Source organism: Callorhinchus milii, unplaced genomic scaffold (genome assembly GCF_018977255.1).
Source record: "Callorhinchus milii isolate IMCB2004 unplaced genomic scaffold, IMCB_Cmil_1.0 Scaffold1, whole genome shotgun sequence".
Classification (NCBI taxonomy): domain Eukaryota; kingdom Metazoa; phylum Chordata; class Chondrichthyes; order Chimaeriformes; family Callorhinchidae; genus Callorhinchus; species Callorhinchus milii.
Genome location: NW_024704742.1, coordinates 58,756,907 through 58,776,267, shown reverse-complemented (window position 1 = coordinate 58,776,267; position 19,361 = coordinate 58,756,907). Strand labels below are relative to the sequence as shown.

General features: G+C 41.3%; 1 protein-coding gene across 1 annotated transcript in view; it reads left to right on the top strand.

Annotated features, from left to right (window-relative positions):
• The window catches only part of LOC103180210 (teneurin-3), a 159,978-nt gene that overhangs the window by 138,198 nt on the left and 2,419 nt on the right, over positions 1–19,361 (top strand). The window contains exon 4 of the mRNA XM_042341646.1: positions 8,955–9,259. Coding sequence (XP_042197580.1) covers positions 9,031–9,259 — 229 coding nt within the window. The 5' untranslated portion in view covers positions 8,955–9,030. The remainder of the gene's footprint in view (positions 1–8,954; positions 9,260–19,361) is intronic.

Below are 19,361 nucleotides of genomic sequence, written 5' to 3'. Positions count from 1 at the left end.
TATCCTGGCCAATAATCTCCATTTTTTTTAAAAAAAATGATTGTTCACTTTCTGGCTGTTGTGGGATAATCCTGTGTGCAAAATAGCCTGTCGGATTCACAGTCACTACACTTTACAGTAATTCCTGTGAAGTACTTGTAAGACATCCCAACACCAAGATAAAGCACTATATCAAATGCAAGGATTTTTATTATTATTAATAATAAGCACTTACCTTCACTTGGCACCTAGATATATAAGCATGTTTAAGCAACAGCTCACTGGAGAATGTTGGAGGCAAATCTACATCCAATTGCTTCAGTAGAGCGGGAGGCGATATATGTGCATGTACTTGTTTGAAGGTGGGAATGTCCATTTGCTGTGCAGATGAGACCAAATGCAAATGTCCAGCCTTGTAACTAAAGGTGCGTCCAGGAGAAACTTGCTTCTCTTTTTAAATAATGCCATGAGATCTTTAAATGTCCACCTGAACAGAGAGTGAGAAATGTCTCAAGGTGTTTTACAAGTACTTACTGACAAACACAGTGGTTGTTTTACTAAGCAAATGTACTCCTATGTTTATGCAAGAGCTGGATGAAGGCTCCAGTTTTTATAGCTGAACTGCTATCATTGACAGAATGAAAAAAAATTAGTCAATGAGCGTTGTGTGTTAATCCCTGCTATCCAAGCTTACATATAAACAATGGTCATATGAAAATCCTGCCTAAAGACTTCCCTTTTTGATCGTGTTTACGGTCACCCTCCACCTGGCTCATTGTCAGACTAAGCTACTGTGAAGCGCTCCGGGATGTTACCCTACATGAAGGGCGCTACATAGCCGAAAGTTGTTGTTGTGGTCACTTGGACAAGATTCTGGAGAAGTTGTGAATTATCCGTGGAGCTGGATCCTACCTTGGTCACATCCTGAAGAGGAGGAGTTGAGGGGGGTGTGGTGGTCGTGGGGAGTCGGAGGAAGAGGTAGAATTTTAAATGATTTTTTAAAACAAATCCAGGTTAAAACGCTAATTGTCGTCTTAAAATTGAGCCAGTTCCTGACCCAAGGGATCAAGTTGTGGTTGTCCTTTCTGCAGTGGACTGTTTCTTCAAACTGTTTCATAGAGAGCCAGCCATAGGGTGCCAGCAACCGAGATCTGAAGCAGAGAATGACCTTTCTCATAATTGAAAGAACAAATAAAAGGCTTGTTGAAACGTTAATTGCATTGGAGGGGATCGGTAAAGTTAAATAACTCAAACAAGAAAGCACAAAACCCAAGTTTCTATAAAAGTGCAGGTACAGATTTTTTTGGGGAAAAAAAAGGAAATCAATCAACTGTTACATGTCTATCATTCAATGTAACGTGAATTATAGCGTAAGGTGAAAATAATTGTTGTGGCTGTATTGATTTGGTTGGTTGCAAGCTACCTAAAGAGGAGTTGACACAACAAGCCTACAGTGACACCACAGGCGATAATTCCATTCACTACTTTCCAATTATCTGCTTTTTATGCCTTTGTAAACACAACCATTTCTATGGGGAAGAACGTGCCCTTTTGGAGAATAATACTTGTAATCGTAACCTAATAGGAGAGTGCTGCATCGGCCTTGCTTTCTGAAATGATTTCAGTTCACCCCAAACCAAGTTCTTTCATTACAGATTTCTGAAGAATGAGCCTAATGACTGTAAAGTAAATGGTTTAAGTGCCGTCGGACTGAGTGGTCATTCCCTAGCACTTGGCATAATGGCGGCTCAGTTAGTTTATGAGTGAGTGACACCCTAGGCATATTTTCCCAGCTCCTTGGTTAAAATGATTGTTTGTCCGGCTCATCTGAGCAGTGAAGTGACGATGACAACCTGCAATAACTGTGTACTAGGCTTCATCACATTTGAATAATCACAATTCAGGGTAAACCCCTGTGTCATTGTGCATCTGAGTACATTTTAGCGAGATTTCAAGTCCCGCTTGTCGGTTTCTGGTTAGTCTGAAGGTTTCAGATGCCGATGTGGACATTTTCGTTTGAAAGCCTTTTTGTTACCACTGGTCAGGTTTAGTACATTTGATCATAAACAAGTCTTGTGGATGGTTACTCCAAAGCTTTTAATTAATTTCCAAAAGACGTCACATTTTGCGTGTAAATAAAGTATCCAGGAAAGATGCAATGCAGGGTGTATAGGTATATACAACAACAGGACTACATTTGTATAGCGCCTTTCACGTCGGGAGGACGTTCCAAGGCGATGGACAATGTACAGTATTTCAGACCCGAGCTGGGGTCAGGGAGGGAGAAGGGAGGGGAAGGGAAGTGGTGTGCCGATGGCATAGTCGAAGAGGAGGGTTTTGAGGCGGGACTTGAAGGAGGTTAAGGAGGGGGTGAGGCGGAGTGATTGGGGGATGGAATTCCAGAGCTTGGGGGCAGAGTGGCTGATGTCTCTCCCACCAGTGGTGGGGCGGGTGGGTCGGGGGATGTGTAGCAGGCCAGAGGCGGCTGAGCGGAGGGAGCGAGCGGGTTGGTGGAGGTTAGGAGGTCGCAGAGGTAGGGTGGGGCGAGGCCATGGAGGGCTTTGTAGGTGAGGACCAGTATTTTGAACTCGATCCGCTGAAGGATAGGGAGTCAATGGAGTCAGGCGGGAAAGGGGGAGATGGGGTCACGTAGTTTGGTGCGGGAGAGGACACGGGCTGCAGAGTTCTGGATTATCTGCAGCCTGTGGAGGGACGAGTTGGGAAGGCCGACAAGCAGGGCATTTGCAATGAAACAAACTGTGCGACAAACAAACTTCATTCATTTTATGGCCATCTCATTTATTGTCTGTGTACTGCAGAAAAGGTAAATATATATTGCGCTAGAATTATAACACTTCACCTTACTAAGCCAGTCCAGAACCTTGGCATCTTGTTTGACCCTCAACTATCCTTTCTACCCCACATCCATGCCATGACCTTCTCTGCCTTCCCCCACCTCCACAATATCGCCCGGCTCCACCAGTGTCTCGCACCACAGGCCGCCGAAACCCTCATACACACATTCATAACATCCAGGCTTGACTACGCAAACTCCCTGCTTGTCAGCCTCCCTGACTCATCCTTCCATAGGCTGCAGATCATCCAAAACTCAGCAGCCCATGTCCTCTCCTGCACCAGGCTCCATGACCCTATCACCCCCATCCTTGCCCAACTCCACTGGCTTCCCATCACACAGGTGATACAGTTCACGTTACTGGTCCTCACCTTTAAACTCTTCCATGGCCTTGCTGCCCCACTGCCTCTGCGACCTCCTAACCCCCTACCAAGCTGCCTGCTTCCTCCACTCAGTGGCCTGCTTCACAGCCCCCACCTTGCCCGCCCCACCATTGGTGGCGAGTATTCTGCCACTCTGCCCTGCCCTCTGGGACTCCATCCTGCAGTCCCTCTGCCTCGCCCACTCCCTTGCCTCTTTCAAAACCCGTTTCAAGACCCTCTTCTTCGACCATGCTTTTGATCACCATCCTTCCCACCCCTGGCCTCCACCCTCCCCAATCCCGACCCCCAGCTCAGTTCCGAAACATTGACTGTCCAGCGCCTTGGAGTGTCTTCCTGACCTGAAAGGCTCTATACAAGTGTAATTTTGTTGTTGTTGTATAACTTGTAGAATGTAACAACTCTACTCTCACCACCCCCCTTTCACTCTCACGCTCTCCTTTCCACCCATCCTTGCACTGTTGGGTATTATGTTTCTCAGTTTACTTTACACTTTAAAACTTCAGGGGACGATTCTCTCCATGTTGGAATTCTTATACCAGCTAAATCTCTCATAAATATACAACCAAGAAGGTGAAATACTCCACACCTTCCAATGTTAATTTGCTGTTGTGAAAAGTAAGTCACAGCATCTTATTTTAATTGGGTCACAGGAGATATGAGGGACAACATCTGAAGCAGAGGGCAGCTCAGGGTATAAAGATTTAGACTCAAATCTGCAACGCCACAAAGTTTGTCTATCTACTCTGTCATAATGTTGATAATAATAATCTTTGCATTTGATGTGGCACTTTTATGTCAGAAGGATGTTTGAAAACGCTTCACAGATTTACTGGAAAGTGTAGTGATTGCATTTTCTAGGCTATTGGGAAAAATCAATTTGTTCGCAGTAATGTCCATGAAATGTCCATAACAGCCATGAAGTCAATGGCCAATTGTATTTGGGGGATTGTTGGCTGGAATGCCAGGAGAAATTTCCTTCCCTTTTAGAACAGTGGTGTGGGATCTTTAACGTCCATCTGAACAGGCGACAAAATCTCGGTTTAATGTCTAATTCAAACAATGGCAATGTACTGCTCCCCTAGAACTCCAGTGGAGGTCAGCCTAAATGCTGAGCACAAAGATGAGTGTAGGGCTTGAACACATTTCCTCATAAAGATGGGGAACACAACTGAGATACTCAGCTTGGGTGGAAGATGTATGCAATTACTTACTGAAAACTGGTGAGTGGGAGCATGCTAGCGGGAGTGGATTATTCCTTTGGCACAGCCATCAGACTACCTGCTTCTGCCCGATGAGTGGAAAATCTATTCTTGCCTTTCAGTTGAGACTGAACTGGTGAGCTCCCAGACAGCATGTCACATGAATTCCTCTCGCCCACTGTCAATTTAAATCCTATGCTGATAGACTCCAGGCAGTGTTACATATTGCCTTCATGTGCAAGTGAATTACCATCCACAAAAGTCAGATCAAGACGATGTATTATATAACTGGCTGCTGAATTCAGATGTCCTGATATGTGACCTTGAATGACTGTTCTGTAAAGAGAAATCAACACAGTTCCCAATAGACGATTAAAACGTTATGGCAAAATTTACACAGAAATATCAATGAGCTGTATCTGTTACAAGTTCTAATGTGCTTTTAACTGCGGCATGTTCATATTCCCAATGCAGATGTATTGCTTTTAATTTGCTGAATTTGAATATTGTAGAAAGGACACCTTTAATGGTTAGTACAGAAGGCTACCATATCCTCAGAACCGGGTAACCCAAATAAAGAGCGAATATAGTGGATTTAGATTAAAATGGATTTAGATTTTCAATTTCCTTCCATCTAATATGAAAATATTAACTCTCCGGCAGTTCGCTTAAGGTACTGTTCAGTGAAATCTGTTGTGAATAACCAACTCTGAAACTGATTTTTGGTGATTTAACAGAGAGGATTGGAGCTTCCTTGTTAGCAAAATTGATTGCTTAGAGTGAAACTAAGTCATACAGACTTGGAAGGTCCCAGGTTCAATCCCTGGTGTGTTCTGAGTTAGCTGATTGCAGCTGTGTCTAATACAGATTCAAGTCAGATTTGCAAAGTTGTCATTTGCATTGACAAGAACTATCACTTTGCACAGGTGGGCTTCATTCTCAGGCCTGAAATTCTTAAAAGGCAGCAGGAGCTAGGCTTAAGCCCCACATTGGGACTTTGAACTTACCGTCTAGGCTGACTGTAAATTCAAACCAAACGTAATGCTACAGGAGCGGTGCAATGTTGGAGGTGCGGTTCTTCGGATGAGACGTGAAACTGAGGTCCCACTGCATGTTTAGGTGGATGTCAAAGATTCCAATGCACAATTCAAAAAGAAAAGGGAGTTTCTTCCAGTGTCCTTGCCAACAATCCCCCAAATAAAGTTGGTCACTCCCTCAAATGGCTGTTTGTGGAACACTGCTGTGTGGAAATAAGCTACTGCGTTCGCCCACAAAATACACAGTAACATCACTTTACAGTATATCCTGTGAAGTGCTTTGAGAGGTCTTGGCTATGTGATAAGGCTCTATGTCAAATACAAGTATTATCATATTATAAAAGGAACTGCGAGAAACAAGCTTTTAAATTAAGGGTGAATTTAAGAATTTTCCCAAATTAGTCTTGCATTTTAAGAGAGTAATCTTAAAGCTAAGATCATGAAAATTTTCAGGCTATTGGACTCCCTGCATATGGACAATGCAATCGTGTTAGTGAGTTGCCAAGAGAGCCCTAGATTGATTCTGTGTGAAGCACGGTTTAAATCTATGAAAATGTGCGATGATGTGAAGCATTGCTCACTGCCACAAGGTTTGTTTTATTTTACGTGCCATTGCACATTTTGCAAATGCTTCTGTGGCGAATTACTCTATTGAATGCTTTAAACCCTTTCGATAACTTTCATTATCAATCTGTCGATGGATTTTCAGGTTTGATAACCTTTTCAGTGCCACACTGATAACCCAGCTTCTAAATTCCACATCCCATATCTGTACTGTCGATATTCTTGACAGTGGTATAATCATAAAGTCATAGCTGGCTGGTGAATACTAATCACTACGGTGAAAAGCCATAACATGAAAAGTCTTTTGTTTTAAAAGAAAACAAATTGGGAATTATGTCAGTCTGGCTCATTTAGTAGCATGTTTGCCTTAGAGACAAAGGCCCCATGTCAGGACTTTGAACTTGCATACTCTAGATTGACCTAGCAATGCAATGCTGGGGGTTTATAACAGGGTTGGAGTTGTTGTCCTTCGGAAGAGACATTAATCCAAGTCTGCCTGTTCAAATGGACGTTAAAATACAGAACTCGAGTGTGAAACAAATATATTAATGCCTATATAGATGATATCAAACATCACATAAAAAGTCTTTCACATAAGAGAATGTCTTGGAGCACTTCACAAGGATGGAGATCAATTACCAAACGAGGGAGAAGGTAGAGGTGGGGAGGTGCAGTACAAGACGTAGATTTTTAGACAAGATTTAAAGACAGTTAGAGAGGCAGTGAGATGGAGGGTTAGAGGGAGAGAGTTCCAGAGGTAAGGAAGATTAAAGCTAAAGATGGCCACCAATGGTATCAGGGAAGGGTAGCAGGTCTGTGTTAGACAATAGAAGGGGGGGGGGGGGGGGAGTGGGGTAGGAGAAGATTAGTAAGAAGGTGCTCTGGGATGCTACCCTGGATGAAGGGTGCCATATAAATGCAAGTTGTTGTTATATAAATGTAAACTGTATTGTAATGAGTGCATTTATAAAGTCTAGACAGGAGATAGGAAACAAATGGGTAAATGAGGGTTTTTAGTGTGAGGAATAAAAGATAATAGAGGATCGAAGCAAAGGCTAAGGTTGCACACAAATTAATGATCTGGCCATAACTCAATAACATAAAAAACTTGCTTTTAATGTGGAATGGTGTTGTGGAAGCAAATAACTAATCTGTGCCAACACCATCCCACAAAGAACAGTGAGATAAGTAGACAAATTAATTTCAATGTTTTGGAGAATTATTGGCCATGACACATTGCTTATTTCAGATTTCAAGGGAAATAAACTATTCCCTTCTAACATTCCTTTACATCCTTTCCTATGAATCCAGTCCAAACTGAGAAGTTTGGCTCTGTTCATAACAACACAAAATCATCTTTCTGTACATTGCACTTCGAGAATTTTTTTCTCTGCGAAAGGTGTTGTCCGTAGCTTAACTTGTAAAGCCGTGAGCAAAATCTCATAGAGCTTTTCTGTGTAATGAGCCTCATTCTTAGCAGCACATGTTTGTAAACATCTCTGCAACCTTCTTCAATCAAGCCAACCTGGCTGTTCCCTTCACTAGCCGGCACTGGCCTATTCCACATCCCCTGCTCTAGCCGACCCATCATCAGCAGGCAGGCTTTTCAGCCACTTGGCACCCACTCTCCACTCTCTGGAACTTCATTCCTAACTTCTCTGACTTACTCCCGCCTTCCTTTTCAACATGCATCTCAAAATGTACCTCTTTGATCCTGCCTTTGGTCATCTTTCCCCCCCACTCAACCCCCTTAGCTCACACTCTCAATTCTGGTTCCCAGCTTGAATTGTCAAACATTTGGGGAACCTGTCTCTCCGATGTGTTAGGCACTATCATATGTAAATTATATTGTATGATCAGCCTCATCGATCTGCCTTGTGTTGTCCTGAGGAATTTGTACCAATACTAAGATGTTTCATGCAGTTTTCAACAGCCAAATGGCTTTGTCCCACCTTAAAACCTACCTCTTTGACTACATCTATTAAAACCTCTCTGCCCTGCTCAGTGTCTGACCCCATCATTATAAAGTACTCTGAGACTTTACCACACATGAAGGGCTGTATTAATCAACTTCTTGTTGCTATAAGATGCTGTGCCATGTGAAAAACAAGTGTACTCGCATGTCATTGCACTGATCACATTCCAGGCTCCAGCATTCTGCAGAATTGTCAAGAAGGAACATCTGTAATGTTCCCTTAAGACCAAATAGAAATTCCAGTTAAATTAACCAAGATCAGTTTTATCATGCACTCAGTTATTAATGTTCCCGCAATGCTCAAGCCTATTGGAGTCTCTGGATGTAGGAATATTTAAGCTGAAGTCATGGAGGAGTAATGTTTCTTCCGCATTGATTCCCGTGTGTGAGTGCTTTGAATGAGAACCAAACAAAATACAATTCAAGAACAGGGCTTGTATCCCTCAACTGCTGCAACAATTCTCTACATTGTGATAATAAGAAGGAGACATTCAAGAGGAAACTAGACCTTCATGTTAGGGGGAGGGGAATAGAAGGGTTTGGAAAGGAGTCAGACTCATGGGCGGAGAATCATGAGAAGTACAAATACTAGCATGCACTGGTTGGGCCAAATGGCTTGTTTCTGTGCTGTACATTCTTGGTAAACTTTGAGGCTTGGCAGTTGGAACTGTAGATTGATCTTTTAACTGCCTCGGGAATGTGTAGATGTCCCACGACCGTGGGAGAGGGAACGTTGAATATTTTTTAAAAATGGGATGATGGCAGGATCCAAAGTTTCTCAAAGTTCCTTTTGAATCAGTCATTTTGAGCAACAATTACCAGCTTCACATGTTGTGAAGATGTATGTTCTCAGCAAAATGCAAAGGAATTGACTAGGCAGTGAGTGTCTGGCCAAGGCCACACTGTGATGTTGTTGGGTCCGAGCTCCCTGTGACCGACTGGTGTTTATTTTGTCTTGTCCAGGTCTTGCTGAATTGAGCGTCGGAACGGAGATAAGAACGCATCACATTGAATGTGGACACTACATAATGCCTGAAATATGGATGTGAAAGAACGAAGGCCGTACTGCTCCCTCACCAAAACCAGACGAGACAAAGAGCGACGCTACACAAATTCCTCAGTGGACAACGACGAGTGTCGAGTGCCCACTCAGAAATCCTACAGCTCCAGTGAAACCCTTAAGGCCTATGATCATGACACAAGGCTGATGTATGGAAATAGAGTTACAGATCTTGTTCACAGGGAAGCTGATGAATACACTAGACCAGGTAAAGAAAAAGGACTTCTTTCATTTTAACATACATTTTAAGTGAATGCTGTGTTAATATATTCCCCCACTTTCCCATCACTTCCCTTCTTTTCATGGTGATGCTTGGTTGCTTAGATTTGCTTATGCTAAAGAATTCCTTTCAGTAAATTCTTTACAAATCAGAAAGCGGTAGAATTGAATTATTCAATTTTGTTCTACAATGTTTGGGGCATAAAGTGTTGTGAGACACTGTTTTATCTGTGTGGTGATCAGGCTATCTGTGGCATGAGTCTGGTAAAAACAAACCATGACCCAAAATAAATGAGTAAATGTAAAGGCTTGACTGTGTTACAGCAGCAGCAAAAAAACAAGTTTCATCCAAACCTTAGACTTATGTGACAAATGGACTAGATTTCGTATTACGTTTTCTAAATTAGAAATTTAATTTAATTCCATAAATTTCTGTAGTCCTGCTTTTCACGCTCTTCAGTATTAAAATTCTAGAGAGAAAATGGTCCAGAATTTCACCTCATCTAAACCTTTAAGGCTGTTTTGTTTTAAAAATAAAAATTGTGACATTTTGCAAATCAATTTTTACTTGATTCAACCACAATTTAAACCTAAAGCTGTTTTTTAAAAAAAACTGTAGAAAAATAGCTTTCAAATTAAGACTGAATTGAACGGTTTTCCATAATTCTGTTTCTGCTGGAAGCCAAAATGTTTTTTTAAAGGCTAAGACCAGGCAGGATGACGGGCCTTTAACATTTCAAAAAGTGTTAGGGAAGTTCTAGTTTTGACAGAGACTCAATATTGAAGCATTAATGTGTGAACATAATAATAATAATAATAATGTGAACACGGACACATTGTTTGAGCTCAGAAGGGGGAAGGTACTTTTTTTGGGTCACATGGAATCCCACTTTCTATGCCTAAAAGTATCCAAATGAAACCAAATCTGCTTAGTGATGTCCAGGGCAGGTTAATAAGGTAAAGGGGATATCTAGCAATGATTTTGTTTTGATAGTGGCTCAGTGCCGCTGATGCCATTACTCCTGGAGATCGCTGGATTGTCCTCGGGAATCCAGAATAATTTTTTGCACAAATCCTTTTTTCCCCCGAATTGGTGTTTTTTTGTGTTTTTTCTCTGATTTTTGCCTCCCCTGGAAGTTAACTTGAGTGACCAGCACCGGGAGAGATGTGTAGGTGTACACTGCGAGGTAGGGGCAATGAGGTGGCTCCTTCTCAGAGTTAACCTAATAGACCACTTGGCCATTGTTCATTCCTTTCCGTCTGCATCCATGTATCTGTATGTATGTTGCATAAAATTGCATAGAATGACATGAGATGAAAGCAGGCCATTCAGCCCAAATAGCCGGTGCCAGTGTTTATACTCTAAACAAGCTCCTACTCCTCCTGTTCCCCTCTCCTATATCCCTCAACTCCCTTCTCCTTCATGTAGACATCATGTTTTTAAAATATATTGAAGTGTTTTGATCAGCCCTAGCTTCTGGCAACAGGTTTCACATATGTATGGAAGCTTGGTGAACTGACATTTCAGATTGAATTACTTTACGCAGAGTTGTGAACAGACGACCCAGGAGGTACATTGTGGCATCTGATTTAATAATAATCCTTACATTTGATATAGCACCTTTCACATCAGGAGGACGTCTCAAAACATTTCATGGGATATACCGTAAAGCCAGTCCACACATCAAAGCACCCATTGTGCGTAAACAAGCTGGGCCAACAAAAATGTGCGACCACAATTTTTCCACGGAATCCCTACAAACAACCCCTCTGCAACAAACGCACACACCCCGCACTCCCCCCCCACCCCGCAACAAACAAACCCTCCCCTACAAACGTTCTCCTCTGCTACAAACCTGTAAAAACCCAGTGTACTTGGGGCCCTGGGCCTCTGTGCACTGCTGCCGGCTGTTTACTCAACGCCTCTACTGTGGGTGGAGCGGCTCCGGACACACATGCGTGGTGCGGTGTGAGCGGGAAATGGGATTCGCTTCACTCTGAGACCCCGCTGTTGAGATTGTCTGTGTGTCTCTCTCTGTGTGTATGTATGTGTGTGTGAAAGAGTGTCTCTCTCTCTGTCTGTGGGTCTGTGTCTAAATGTGTATGTGTGTATGTTTGTGAGTGTCTCTGTGGCTCTCGCCTGTGTGTGTGTGTGTGTGTGTGTGTCACTGTATCTGTGAGTGTGTCTGTCTCTCTCTTTGTCTGTGAGTGTGTGGCTGAGTGAGCGTGTGCCTTTGAGTGTATGTGTCATAATATACACACTGTATGAGTGTGTGTCTGTGAGTATGTTTGTGTGTGTCTCTGTCGCTGTCTGCAAGTGCGTGTCTCTGTGCCTGTGAGTATTTGTCTCTCTCTGTGAGTGTATGTGTGTGTGTGTATCTGTGTTTGTGTCTGTGTGTGTCTCTCTCTCTGTGTCTGTGTGTGGTGGCGGGCCTCCTGGATCCCCGCAGTCACTGGCCTTCAAATGTAGTTTGGTGTGGAAACGGACCCTTTGGCCCTGCGCCAGTGCACCCCCAACCCCCACCCCCGAGTGACACACCCAGTTTTTGTTAAAGAAACCATTAATTTTTTTTGTAATAATCTAATGTGTATTATTTCTTCATGTTTAGTCGTTATCAATAAAGTGAAAAAATGTAGGTTGGCAGTAAAATATACCTATCAATAGCACCAATCAACTATCAAATGTTACCAACATTTTTGGCAAATATTTCTGCAATTTTCTATTGACACTGTTTATAAGTGAATCTGTCTTATAAGAGGACACCTTATAACTGGCTTAATCTACACTTATAACTTGACAATGAAGTTTTGGTTGCTAAGATATGCTGAGTGCTGACACAAGTGATCTATCCCTTTCTTTATTGTACATAATATACGGTGCCAGAAGTCTCTGTTAATGCCATGTTCTGTTCCAGTAAGGACACCACTTGCAAATGATGGAGCTGGGAAATGTAGCCATTAGCGGCTTGCTGAAATACTTTGTCTGTTTCTGCCAAACTGCCCACTTGCTAACTTACTGCTGCTGTCCCCATGCAATGCCCCATCAGATGTTAATGAGGCTGCAATTTTGAGGGTAAACAAAACATAGCACAGTTCATTAAAAATGAAAGCTAATATCTACCATGGATAGATACCAATAATTACAAGGCAGCTATGTGGTCAAATGATTCAAAGATGCCATAAAGCAGAAGTATTTGAACTCTTTGATATATTTCTGTTGGGGTATTTTTAACCAACAATTATTGTGAAGCTCATGTTGATAATTTCATTTGATTTTTTGAGTTGCTTTTTCCTCACAATGATCATTGTGCCAGAGACCAATTGCATGATAGCCTTATTAATGAGCAGCCATGTGTGAACAGTATTAGTGAAAGATTGTGCAGATATATCAAGTGATAATTGAAGGTCAATGGTGTGGGAGGTAGTATATTTAGTGCACATTATAATTGGTACATCTATTTATAATAGCTGTTTTTTTATTGCTCAGTATGCATGAGCTATTCAAGAACAGATCAATGAAGAAAGGATTGTCTTAAAAACAAACGGGGCCGAGTATGTTGAAAGAGGCATTGGAGTGAAAAACTGAAGACATGATGAGATTATGATTAGCTTTAGACCATTTCTACCATTTTTATACTTTTCTAAGGAAATAAAAAATTTACCAAACATGTTTTCATGGAGACACGAGGGCCAGTTAGCAATCTGATATTTCATACATTGAATGAATTTGGTTTGTGTATTGCACATTTTCACTACCAACTAACAGGATACTGCCGTTGTATGTATTTGTTTATTAGAAAAATGGGATTCCTGCACACTAGCAGTGGAAAGTTGCAATCTGTGAATTGGAAGTCAAATACTGTAACCCAGGAGTAAAATTCCAACTGGGTTTAGATTTAATTCTATTAAAGTTGCATTCTGAACAGGCAGAATTTGACAAATTCTTAAACATGGCTCTAATTACAAGTTTCTTTTAAGAACTACAGGAAACCACATTCAAAGTTAAGATTAAATTCAGCAATTTGCCGAAGTCTGGACATCCTAAATTATCGCATAGAGTAAATCTAGACCCAGGTGAGAACTCAGCCTGTGTATCTTAGTACTGTGAGAACTCAGCCCCAGTTCTCCACAACAATAGAGCAGTTATATGTCTAGTGCCAGCTACAGGATAAAACATATAGTTGCTTTGATAAGCAGGGGTTCACAATGCAGTCGCAACTTTAGCAGGATGTTTGGTCCTTCTTTTACTTGCTCCTTTTACAGGTCTTTTAGAGGTGTTTGAAATGAAGTTCAATTACCACTGTTCTTGTCTCTGTCAGTCAAAGGTGTTGTGAGTTGAAAACCTATTGTGCCCATCAATCATGCTCCATTAGATAAATTGCAGCTATTCTGGGCCAGGCTTGTTGGATGGTCTCTTCTCTAATGATGAGGTGTTCTTTTTGGCCTACAAGAAGAATGGTGTGGGTGCCGGAGAAAGAAGTGAAAGAAGTCACAGATAGCCATGTTGTTTTCCAAGATGGAGGGTGTGGTTCTTGATGAACACAAATTTTTTGATTTAATTTTTGTCAAAAAAAAGTCTTGTATCACTTAGCTGATCACTGGATAAACTTATTGAACCATCAAAGGGAACAGAAGCAACTATTTTAATTGTAAAATGGTATATTTTATTATTGGAACTGACAATACAAGGTCAGCTATCGTAGCTCACAAAAAAAATTCAGCTTGTGAAATTGGGACTGTATTTAATCCACTTATCTCGCAAGATCGCTCGATGAATTATTTCCCAGCAAGTCATGGCTTCTCATCAGCAAATTTCTACTGCTAACAGCTTCAGCAAAGCAGATCAGCTTCTTTAAAGGGTCTGAAACTGACCATGAAATTGACAAGATGATCCTTAGAAACAGTACAGAACTAAGCCTTGGAATGACTTTAAATAAAAATAGTTGCTCAATATTGTATTGAATTGCATCTCATTTACCTGCAGGGTGCCACATGAAAGATAGTTCTTGCTAACTGTACAAAGCTGGAGGGTGGGGAATTCTTGAAACCTGTAAGTTTACATTATACAAGTGAAAAGGGGAAGGTAGTGTTTTTTATAGATATGTTCCTTAATTATCTTTCCGAAGGATGGAACAATGGTATTCCAGTTAAACTATCAGCTGGCTGAGTTACAATAGTAATTATGCATGTGACTTCGCTCTGATCACTGGAGGGGGAGCGGGTAGGCGTATAGATTAGGGAAAGGCAATTCATCCACCTCCATCTTCTACACAGAATGGTCATTTGCATAACAGCATTGGCGGATGCTCAGGCTGTTGAGTCTCTAAGACAAAACATGAAAATAATAATCATTTCATTTGATATAGCGTCTGCCATCTCAGATTCAATACAATTATATTACAATTTACAATCTAGCACTTTTCATGTCAGGGGGACATCTAGAAGCGCTTGCAGAAAACAGATGATGGTGGGTATAGTGTCAGAGAGGGAAATGAAAGAGTTTAGATGTACCATCGTTCAAATGAGGTGTTAAACTGAGGTCCCCTCTGCCTGTTCAGGAGGACATTAAAGATTCCACAGCACTATTCGGAAAGAGAAGAGAGTTTCTCCCAGTGTCCTGGCCAACAATCCTCTGGATAAAATTGGTCATTCCTTTTCATAGTTGTGGGATGTCACTGTATGCAAACTGGCTGTGTTCACCCACGAATTATACGAAAACTACACTTTGCAGAAAATGTTCTCGATGCTATAGGTGCTCTATCAAATTCAGGAATTATTTCTGCTATTATTGTCTCGGTGAGCATGCTACATTTAATGTCCTCGGGCTGTGGAAGGGAATAAATGGGTAGGATTTCTCTGCTCTATTGCTACACAGTTACCTTGGAGGAACGTGTGCGCATTTAAATGTCTAATGAGAACAAGACTGGATAAGTTGATGTCCATTGGTACAGCAATTGCAATAATGCAATTCAGGTGCTATAGTCGGCCCCAAGACACTGAGCTTGGGAGGGGAAAATCAAGTAAGGTTCCTGCTCCTGATTGCTAGCCAGACACTCCTGTTGGAAGAAGCTCAGTTATGATGCCTGCTGATGTTCATTCTCGAGGCTCCTAAATGAATAATAGCTACTCGAGTGAGGTGCTTGTGGACAATTGATGCTTGCATCACGATATTTTGGCAGGAGGAAAGGAGTCAAATGCCTTTGGGGAGGATAAGGAGTGGAGATATTGGTGAAAGAAATTAAAGAAAAATATAATGAATATTGGTCATTCGTAATGCACCTTAGCGCTTTTAGACAAGGGAATTAAAATGCAATTAATGTGTCAGTGTTTCTAAAACCATGAAATTTGAATCCCATGAAACGAAAGGGTTTCATACTGACAATAAATGACATTCTAGCTGATTCTAGTCTCCAAAGGCTTCAAATATTTAAACAGCAAAACTTGAAAGCACACAGCGGAATTAGTCAAGCCTTTTGTTTATAAAATTAAATAAACAAATCAAGAACAGTGAGATGAGTGGATTGCTGCCCCCAAGCTCACTGCTAAGAGCTCCCAGAGGAACTGTTTTGCTTTGGACGCACCAGCGAGCATCGCAAACAGTGGGGAAATCCTCGCCATGCTCCTCATTCAAACCAATGTTGGTAACATGGATTGTAAGATAACATCAAAATGTGGTGGGAGGAGTGGTTAGTTCTCCCAGCTGACATCCAGCTCCCGTGTAGTTTTGTCCTCTGAGTTTCTGCAAGAAAATAAACATCCACAGTCACTGAGGATGGATGAGGCCCAAAATATTTCATGTCTTTAGCCTTAAAATTGTAGATGGTACAGAATTTTGCAAACCTCATAAATTCAGTCTTAATTTGGAAGCCAGATTCCGTTTTTTCAGAAAAACATCTTAAAAAAATTAAGACGAAATCTAAAAAAAATTTTCTCTCCCAAAAGCTTTGCGTGGTCTTCGATTTTAAGAGCATTGTCTGAAGACTGAATACCATGGAAGATGTTTTGCAGTTGGTGCCTTTTTGAACAAGTTGCTCATTGGTAGTACTCTCGCCTCTGAGGCAGAAGGTTGTGGGTTCAAGACCCATGTTGGGACTTGATCTTGTATAGTTTAAACTGATAGTCCAGTGTAGTGCTGGGGTTGTGCTGCATTGTTGGAGGTGCCGTCCTTTGGATGACATTGGGACACTGTTTGTGAGCAGCTGGGCTGCTGCACTTGCCTACAAATACACAGTCACTCCATTTCATAGTAAATTCTATGAAGCGCTTTGAGACGTTCTTCCAGCGTGATAAGGCACTATACCAAATGGAAGGATTATTATTATTAATAATAATACATTTAGGACATGTAAATATGACAGAGATTGCATTTTCTTCATCAATCTGCTTTACTTCACCATGACAAGATAACCATAGCATAATGACTATAGTGAGACTTTAACAAGAAAATAACAAATAAAAACTTTTAGCATCATAAAGCCGGCAGGAAAATACCTTGAAGACATCAAAACTTTTGGAAATGCACATGAATACTGGCCTCTTGTGGATTGCTGCGTAAACACAATGTGTGGTGGGCTCTCAGCCATATGGATCAGGAAGATCCAAGGTCTATGCTGAGTTAGCAGATCTAAGTAAAACAGGTTTGATGCCACAGAGATACGTTTTGAAGTCTGAAACATAATATCAAGACTGCTGTTTGTGATTCCCAGATCATTAAAATGAAAGGGCATTGGACCAATGACTGTTCAGACTTAGTGAAGCTAAGTTTGTGAAACAGGCAGGATAAATGAATGCATTATGTTTTAAACATTTATTTAAATGTGCTGGGCCAGATGTGATCATTCATGCGCATGTTGTGGTATTGTGAGCGGTCCTGTTTACAAATTGGTGAAATGACTTACAAGACAACCAACCAACAGCTCACACTCTGTAAAGAAAGTTCTACAACTTTAAGGTGTCAGTCTGATTCAGTTGATAGCACTCTTGCTTCTGAATCAGTTGGTTCTGGGTTAAAGACCCACGTGGGGACATCAAGCTTAAAATTTATGCTTACATTCAAGTGCAGCACTGGGGAAACACTTCATTGTTGGAGATGCCATTCTTCGGATGAGATGTTAAATGGAGGTCCCGTCTGCCTGTCCAGGTAGACGTTAAAGAACCCATAGCACCATTCAAGAAAGGTAGGGAGTTGTGTCCTGGCCAATAATTCCCCCAAATAAAAATTAGTCATTCACTTTATGGCTATTTCTGGGACATTGCTGTGCACAAATCAGCTTTTGTGTTTGCCTATGTATACATAGACTCTACACATTATCGGAAATCTTGCGTAGTGTATTGAGACGTCTTGATAGCATGATGAGATGCTATAACAAATGCGAGGATTATTATTATATAATACAATTTCCACAGCTGTCCACTTTGAAAGGTACAGTATATTTTGATACCTATTGGGTAAGCAGTAAAACCCATGGAAAAAGATAATGGAGACTCACTGCAATAACTTTGCAGAACAGCAACAAATGGAAAAGGAAAAAAAAATCACGTTAAGAGTTGAAGTGGGCAGTGCAGTTGTTGGGGAAGCTTTAACGCACTGGAGGCTGGTACTGGATTTAGCTGTTTTCTGTTTGTTTCCCTTCACTAGGTTTCCCAAGCAATCAGTTAAGGTATTCCTTTGCTGCAAATCTGTAACAGCCAATCTTTGATTTCAGTTAATTATAGCAGTTCATTTTCAAAATTTATGAGTCAGATTTAATTCAACATTCAGATTCCAAATCCATTTGACTGTGTGTAGGGTTAAAATAATCATTGCATTTGATAAAGAATCTTTCACCTCAGGAGGATATCTCAAAGCGTTTCCACAGGATTTATTATAAAGTGTAGTGACTGTATTTATTAAGTGAAGGCAACAGCCAATTTACCCCCGGCAATGTCCCACAAATAGTCATGAATTATACAATCTGGGGATTCTTACCAGGAGCAACTCGTATCTTTGCGAATAGCACTGTGGGATATTTAGCATCCACCTAACTAGGCAGACAAAACTTCAGTTAACATTTAATCCAAAGGATGGCACCTCTGAATATGCAGTGTAACCCCAGCACTGCATTGTAGTGTCAGCCTAGACTGTGAAATCAAAATCCCCATGTGTGGCTTGAACCCAGAATCTTCTGACTCAAGAGTAAAGAGTGCTACCATTGAGCGAGGCTGACACTGAAGCAACAAACTGATTAACTGATTGTGGAGTCCTGTAGCTCAGTGGTTAGAGCACTCGCTTTGCAAGCGAGAGACCTGAGTTCAATTCCAGGCAGGGCGAAACCTTGGGCAAGTTTCCTTACTCCTCACGCCTAATAATAATCCCTCCAAAAACAAAAAACAATAATAAATTGGTCATTTTCAATCTACGACTGTTTGTGGGACATTGCTGTGCGCAATTGGCTGCCGCTTTCGCCCACAAATATACAGTCAATTCACTTTACAGTGTGTTCTGTGAAGCGCTTTGGGACGTCCTCCCGACGTGAAAAGCGCTATATCAAATGCAAGGATTATTATTATTATTAACGTCAAAAAAGCCAAAATTCTACTGGGACAAAGTTCTCTTCAGCATTGTTTTTGTTTGGGGAACTTTAAAAGGGCAAGAGTACAATTAATAAATTCAATCTCTTCTCCCTGGAGTCCCTTCACTATCCTGGTTCTCTTGGATAATACCATGAAAACTTTGTTAAATCCATTTGTAGGAACAATGAGCATTTAGGACGAAAGGTTGGGTAAGTTTCCTTACTTCAGACACCTTTGTTTACCTAGCAGTAAGTAAGAACCCAGTTGTTAGTTGGTTGGCGGATCGCTTTTCCGGGGGTAATAATCCCTCAAAATCCTTTTTTTAATTTGGTCACTCAATCCACAACTGTTTGGGGGAGACTGTTGTGTGCAATCGGCTGCCATGTTTTGCCCACAGTCAATCCACTTTACAGATATTCTGTGAAATGCTGAGAAAACTATCTCATTCCTGTAAATGTCCTTGTAGACACATGAGTGGAGACAGTATACTGTACTTTTTTAACAACAGCTCTGCACATTGAATGGAGCTGTGAAAGAGT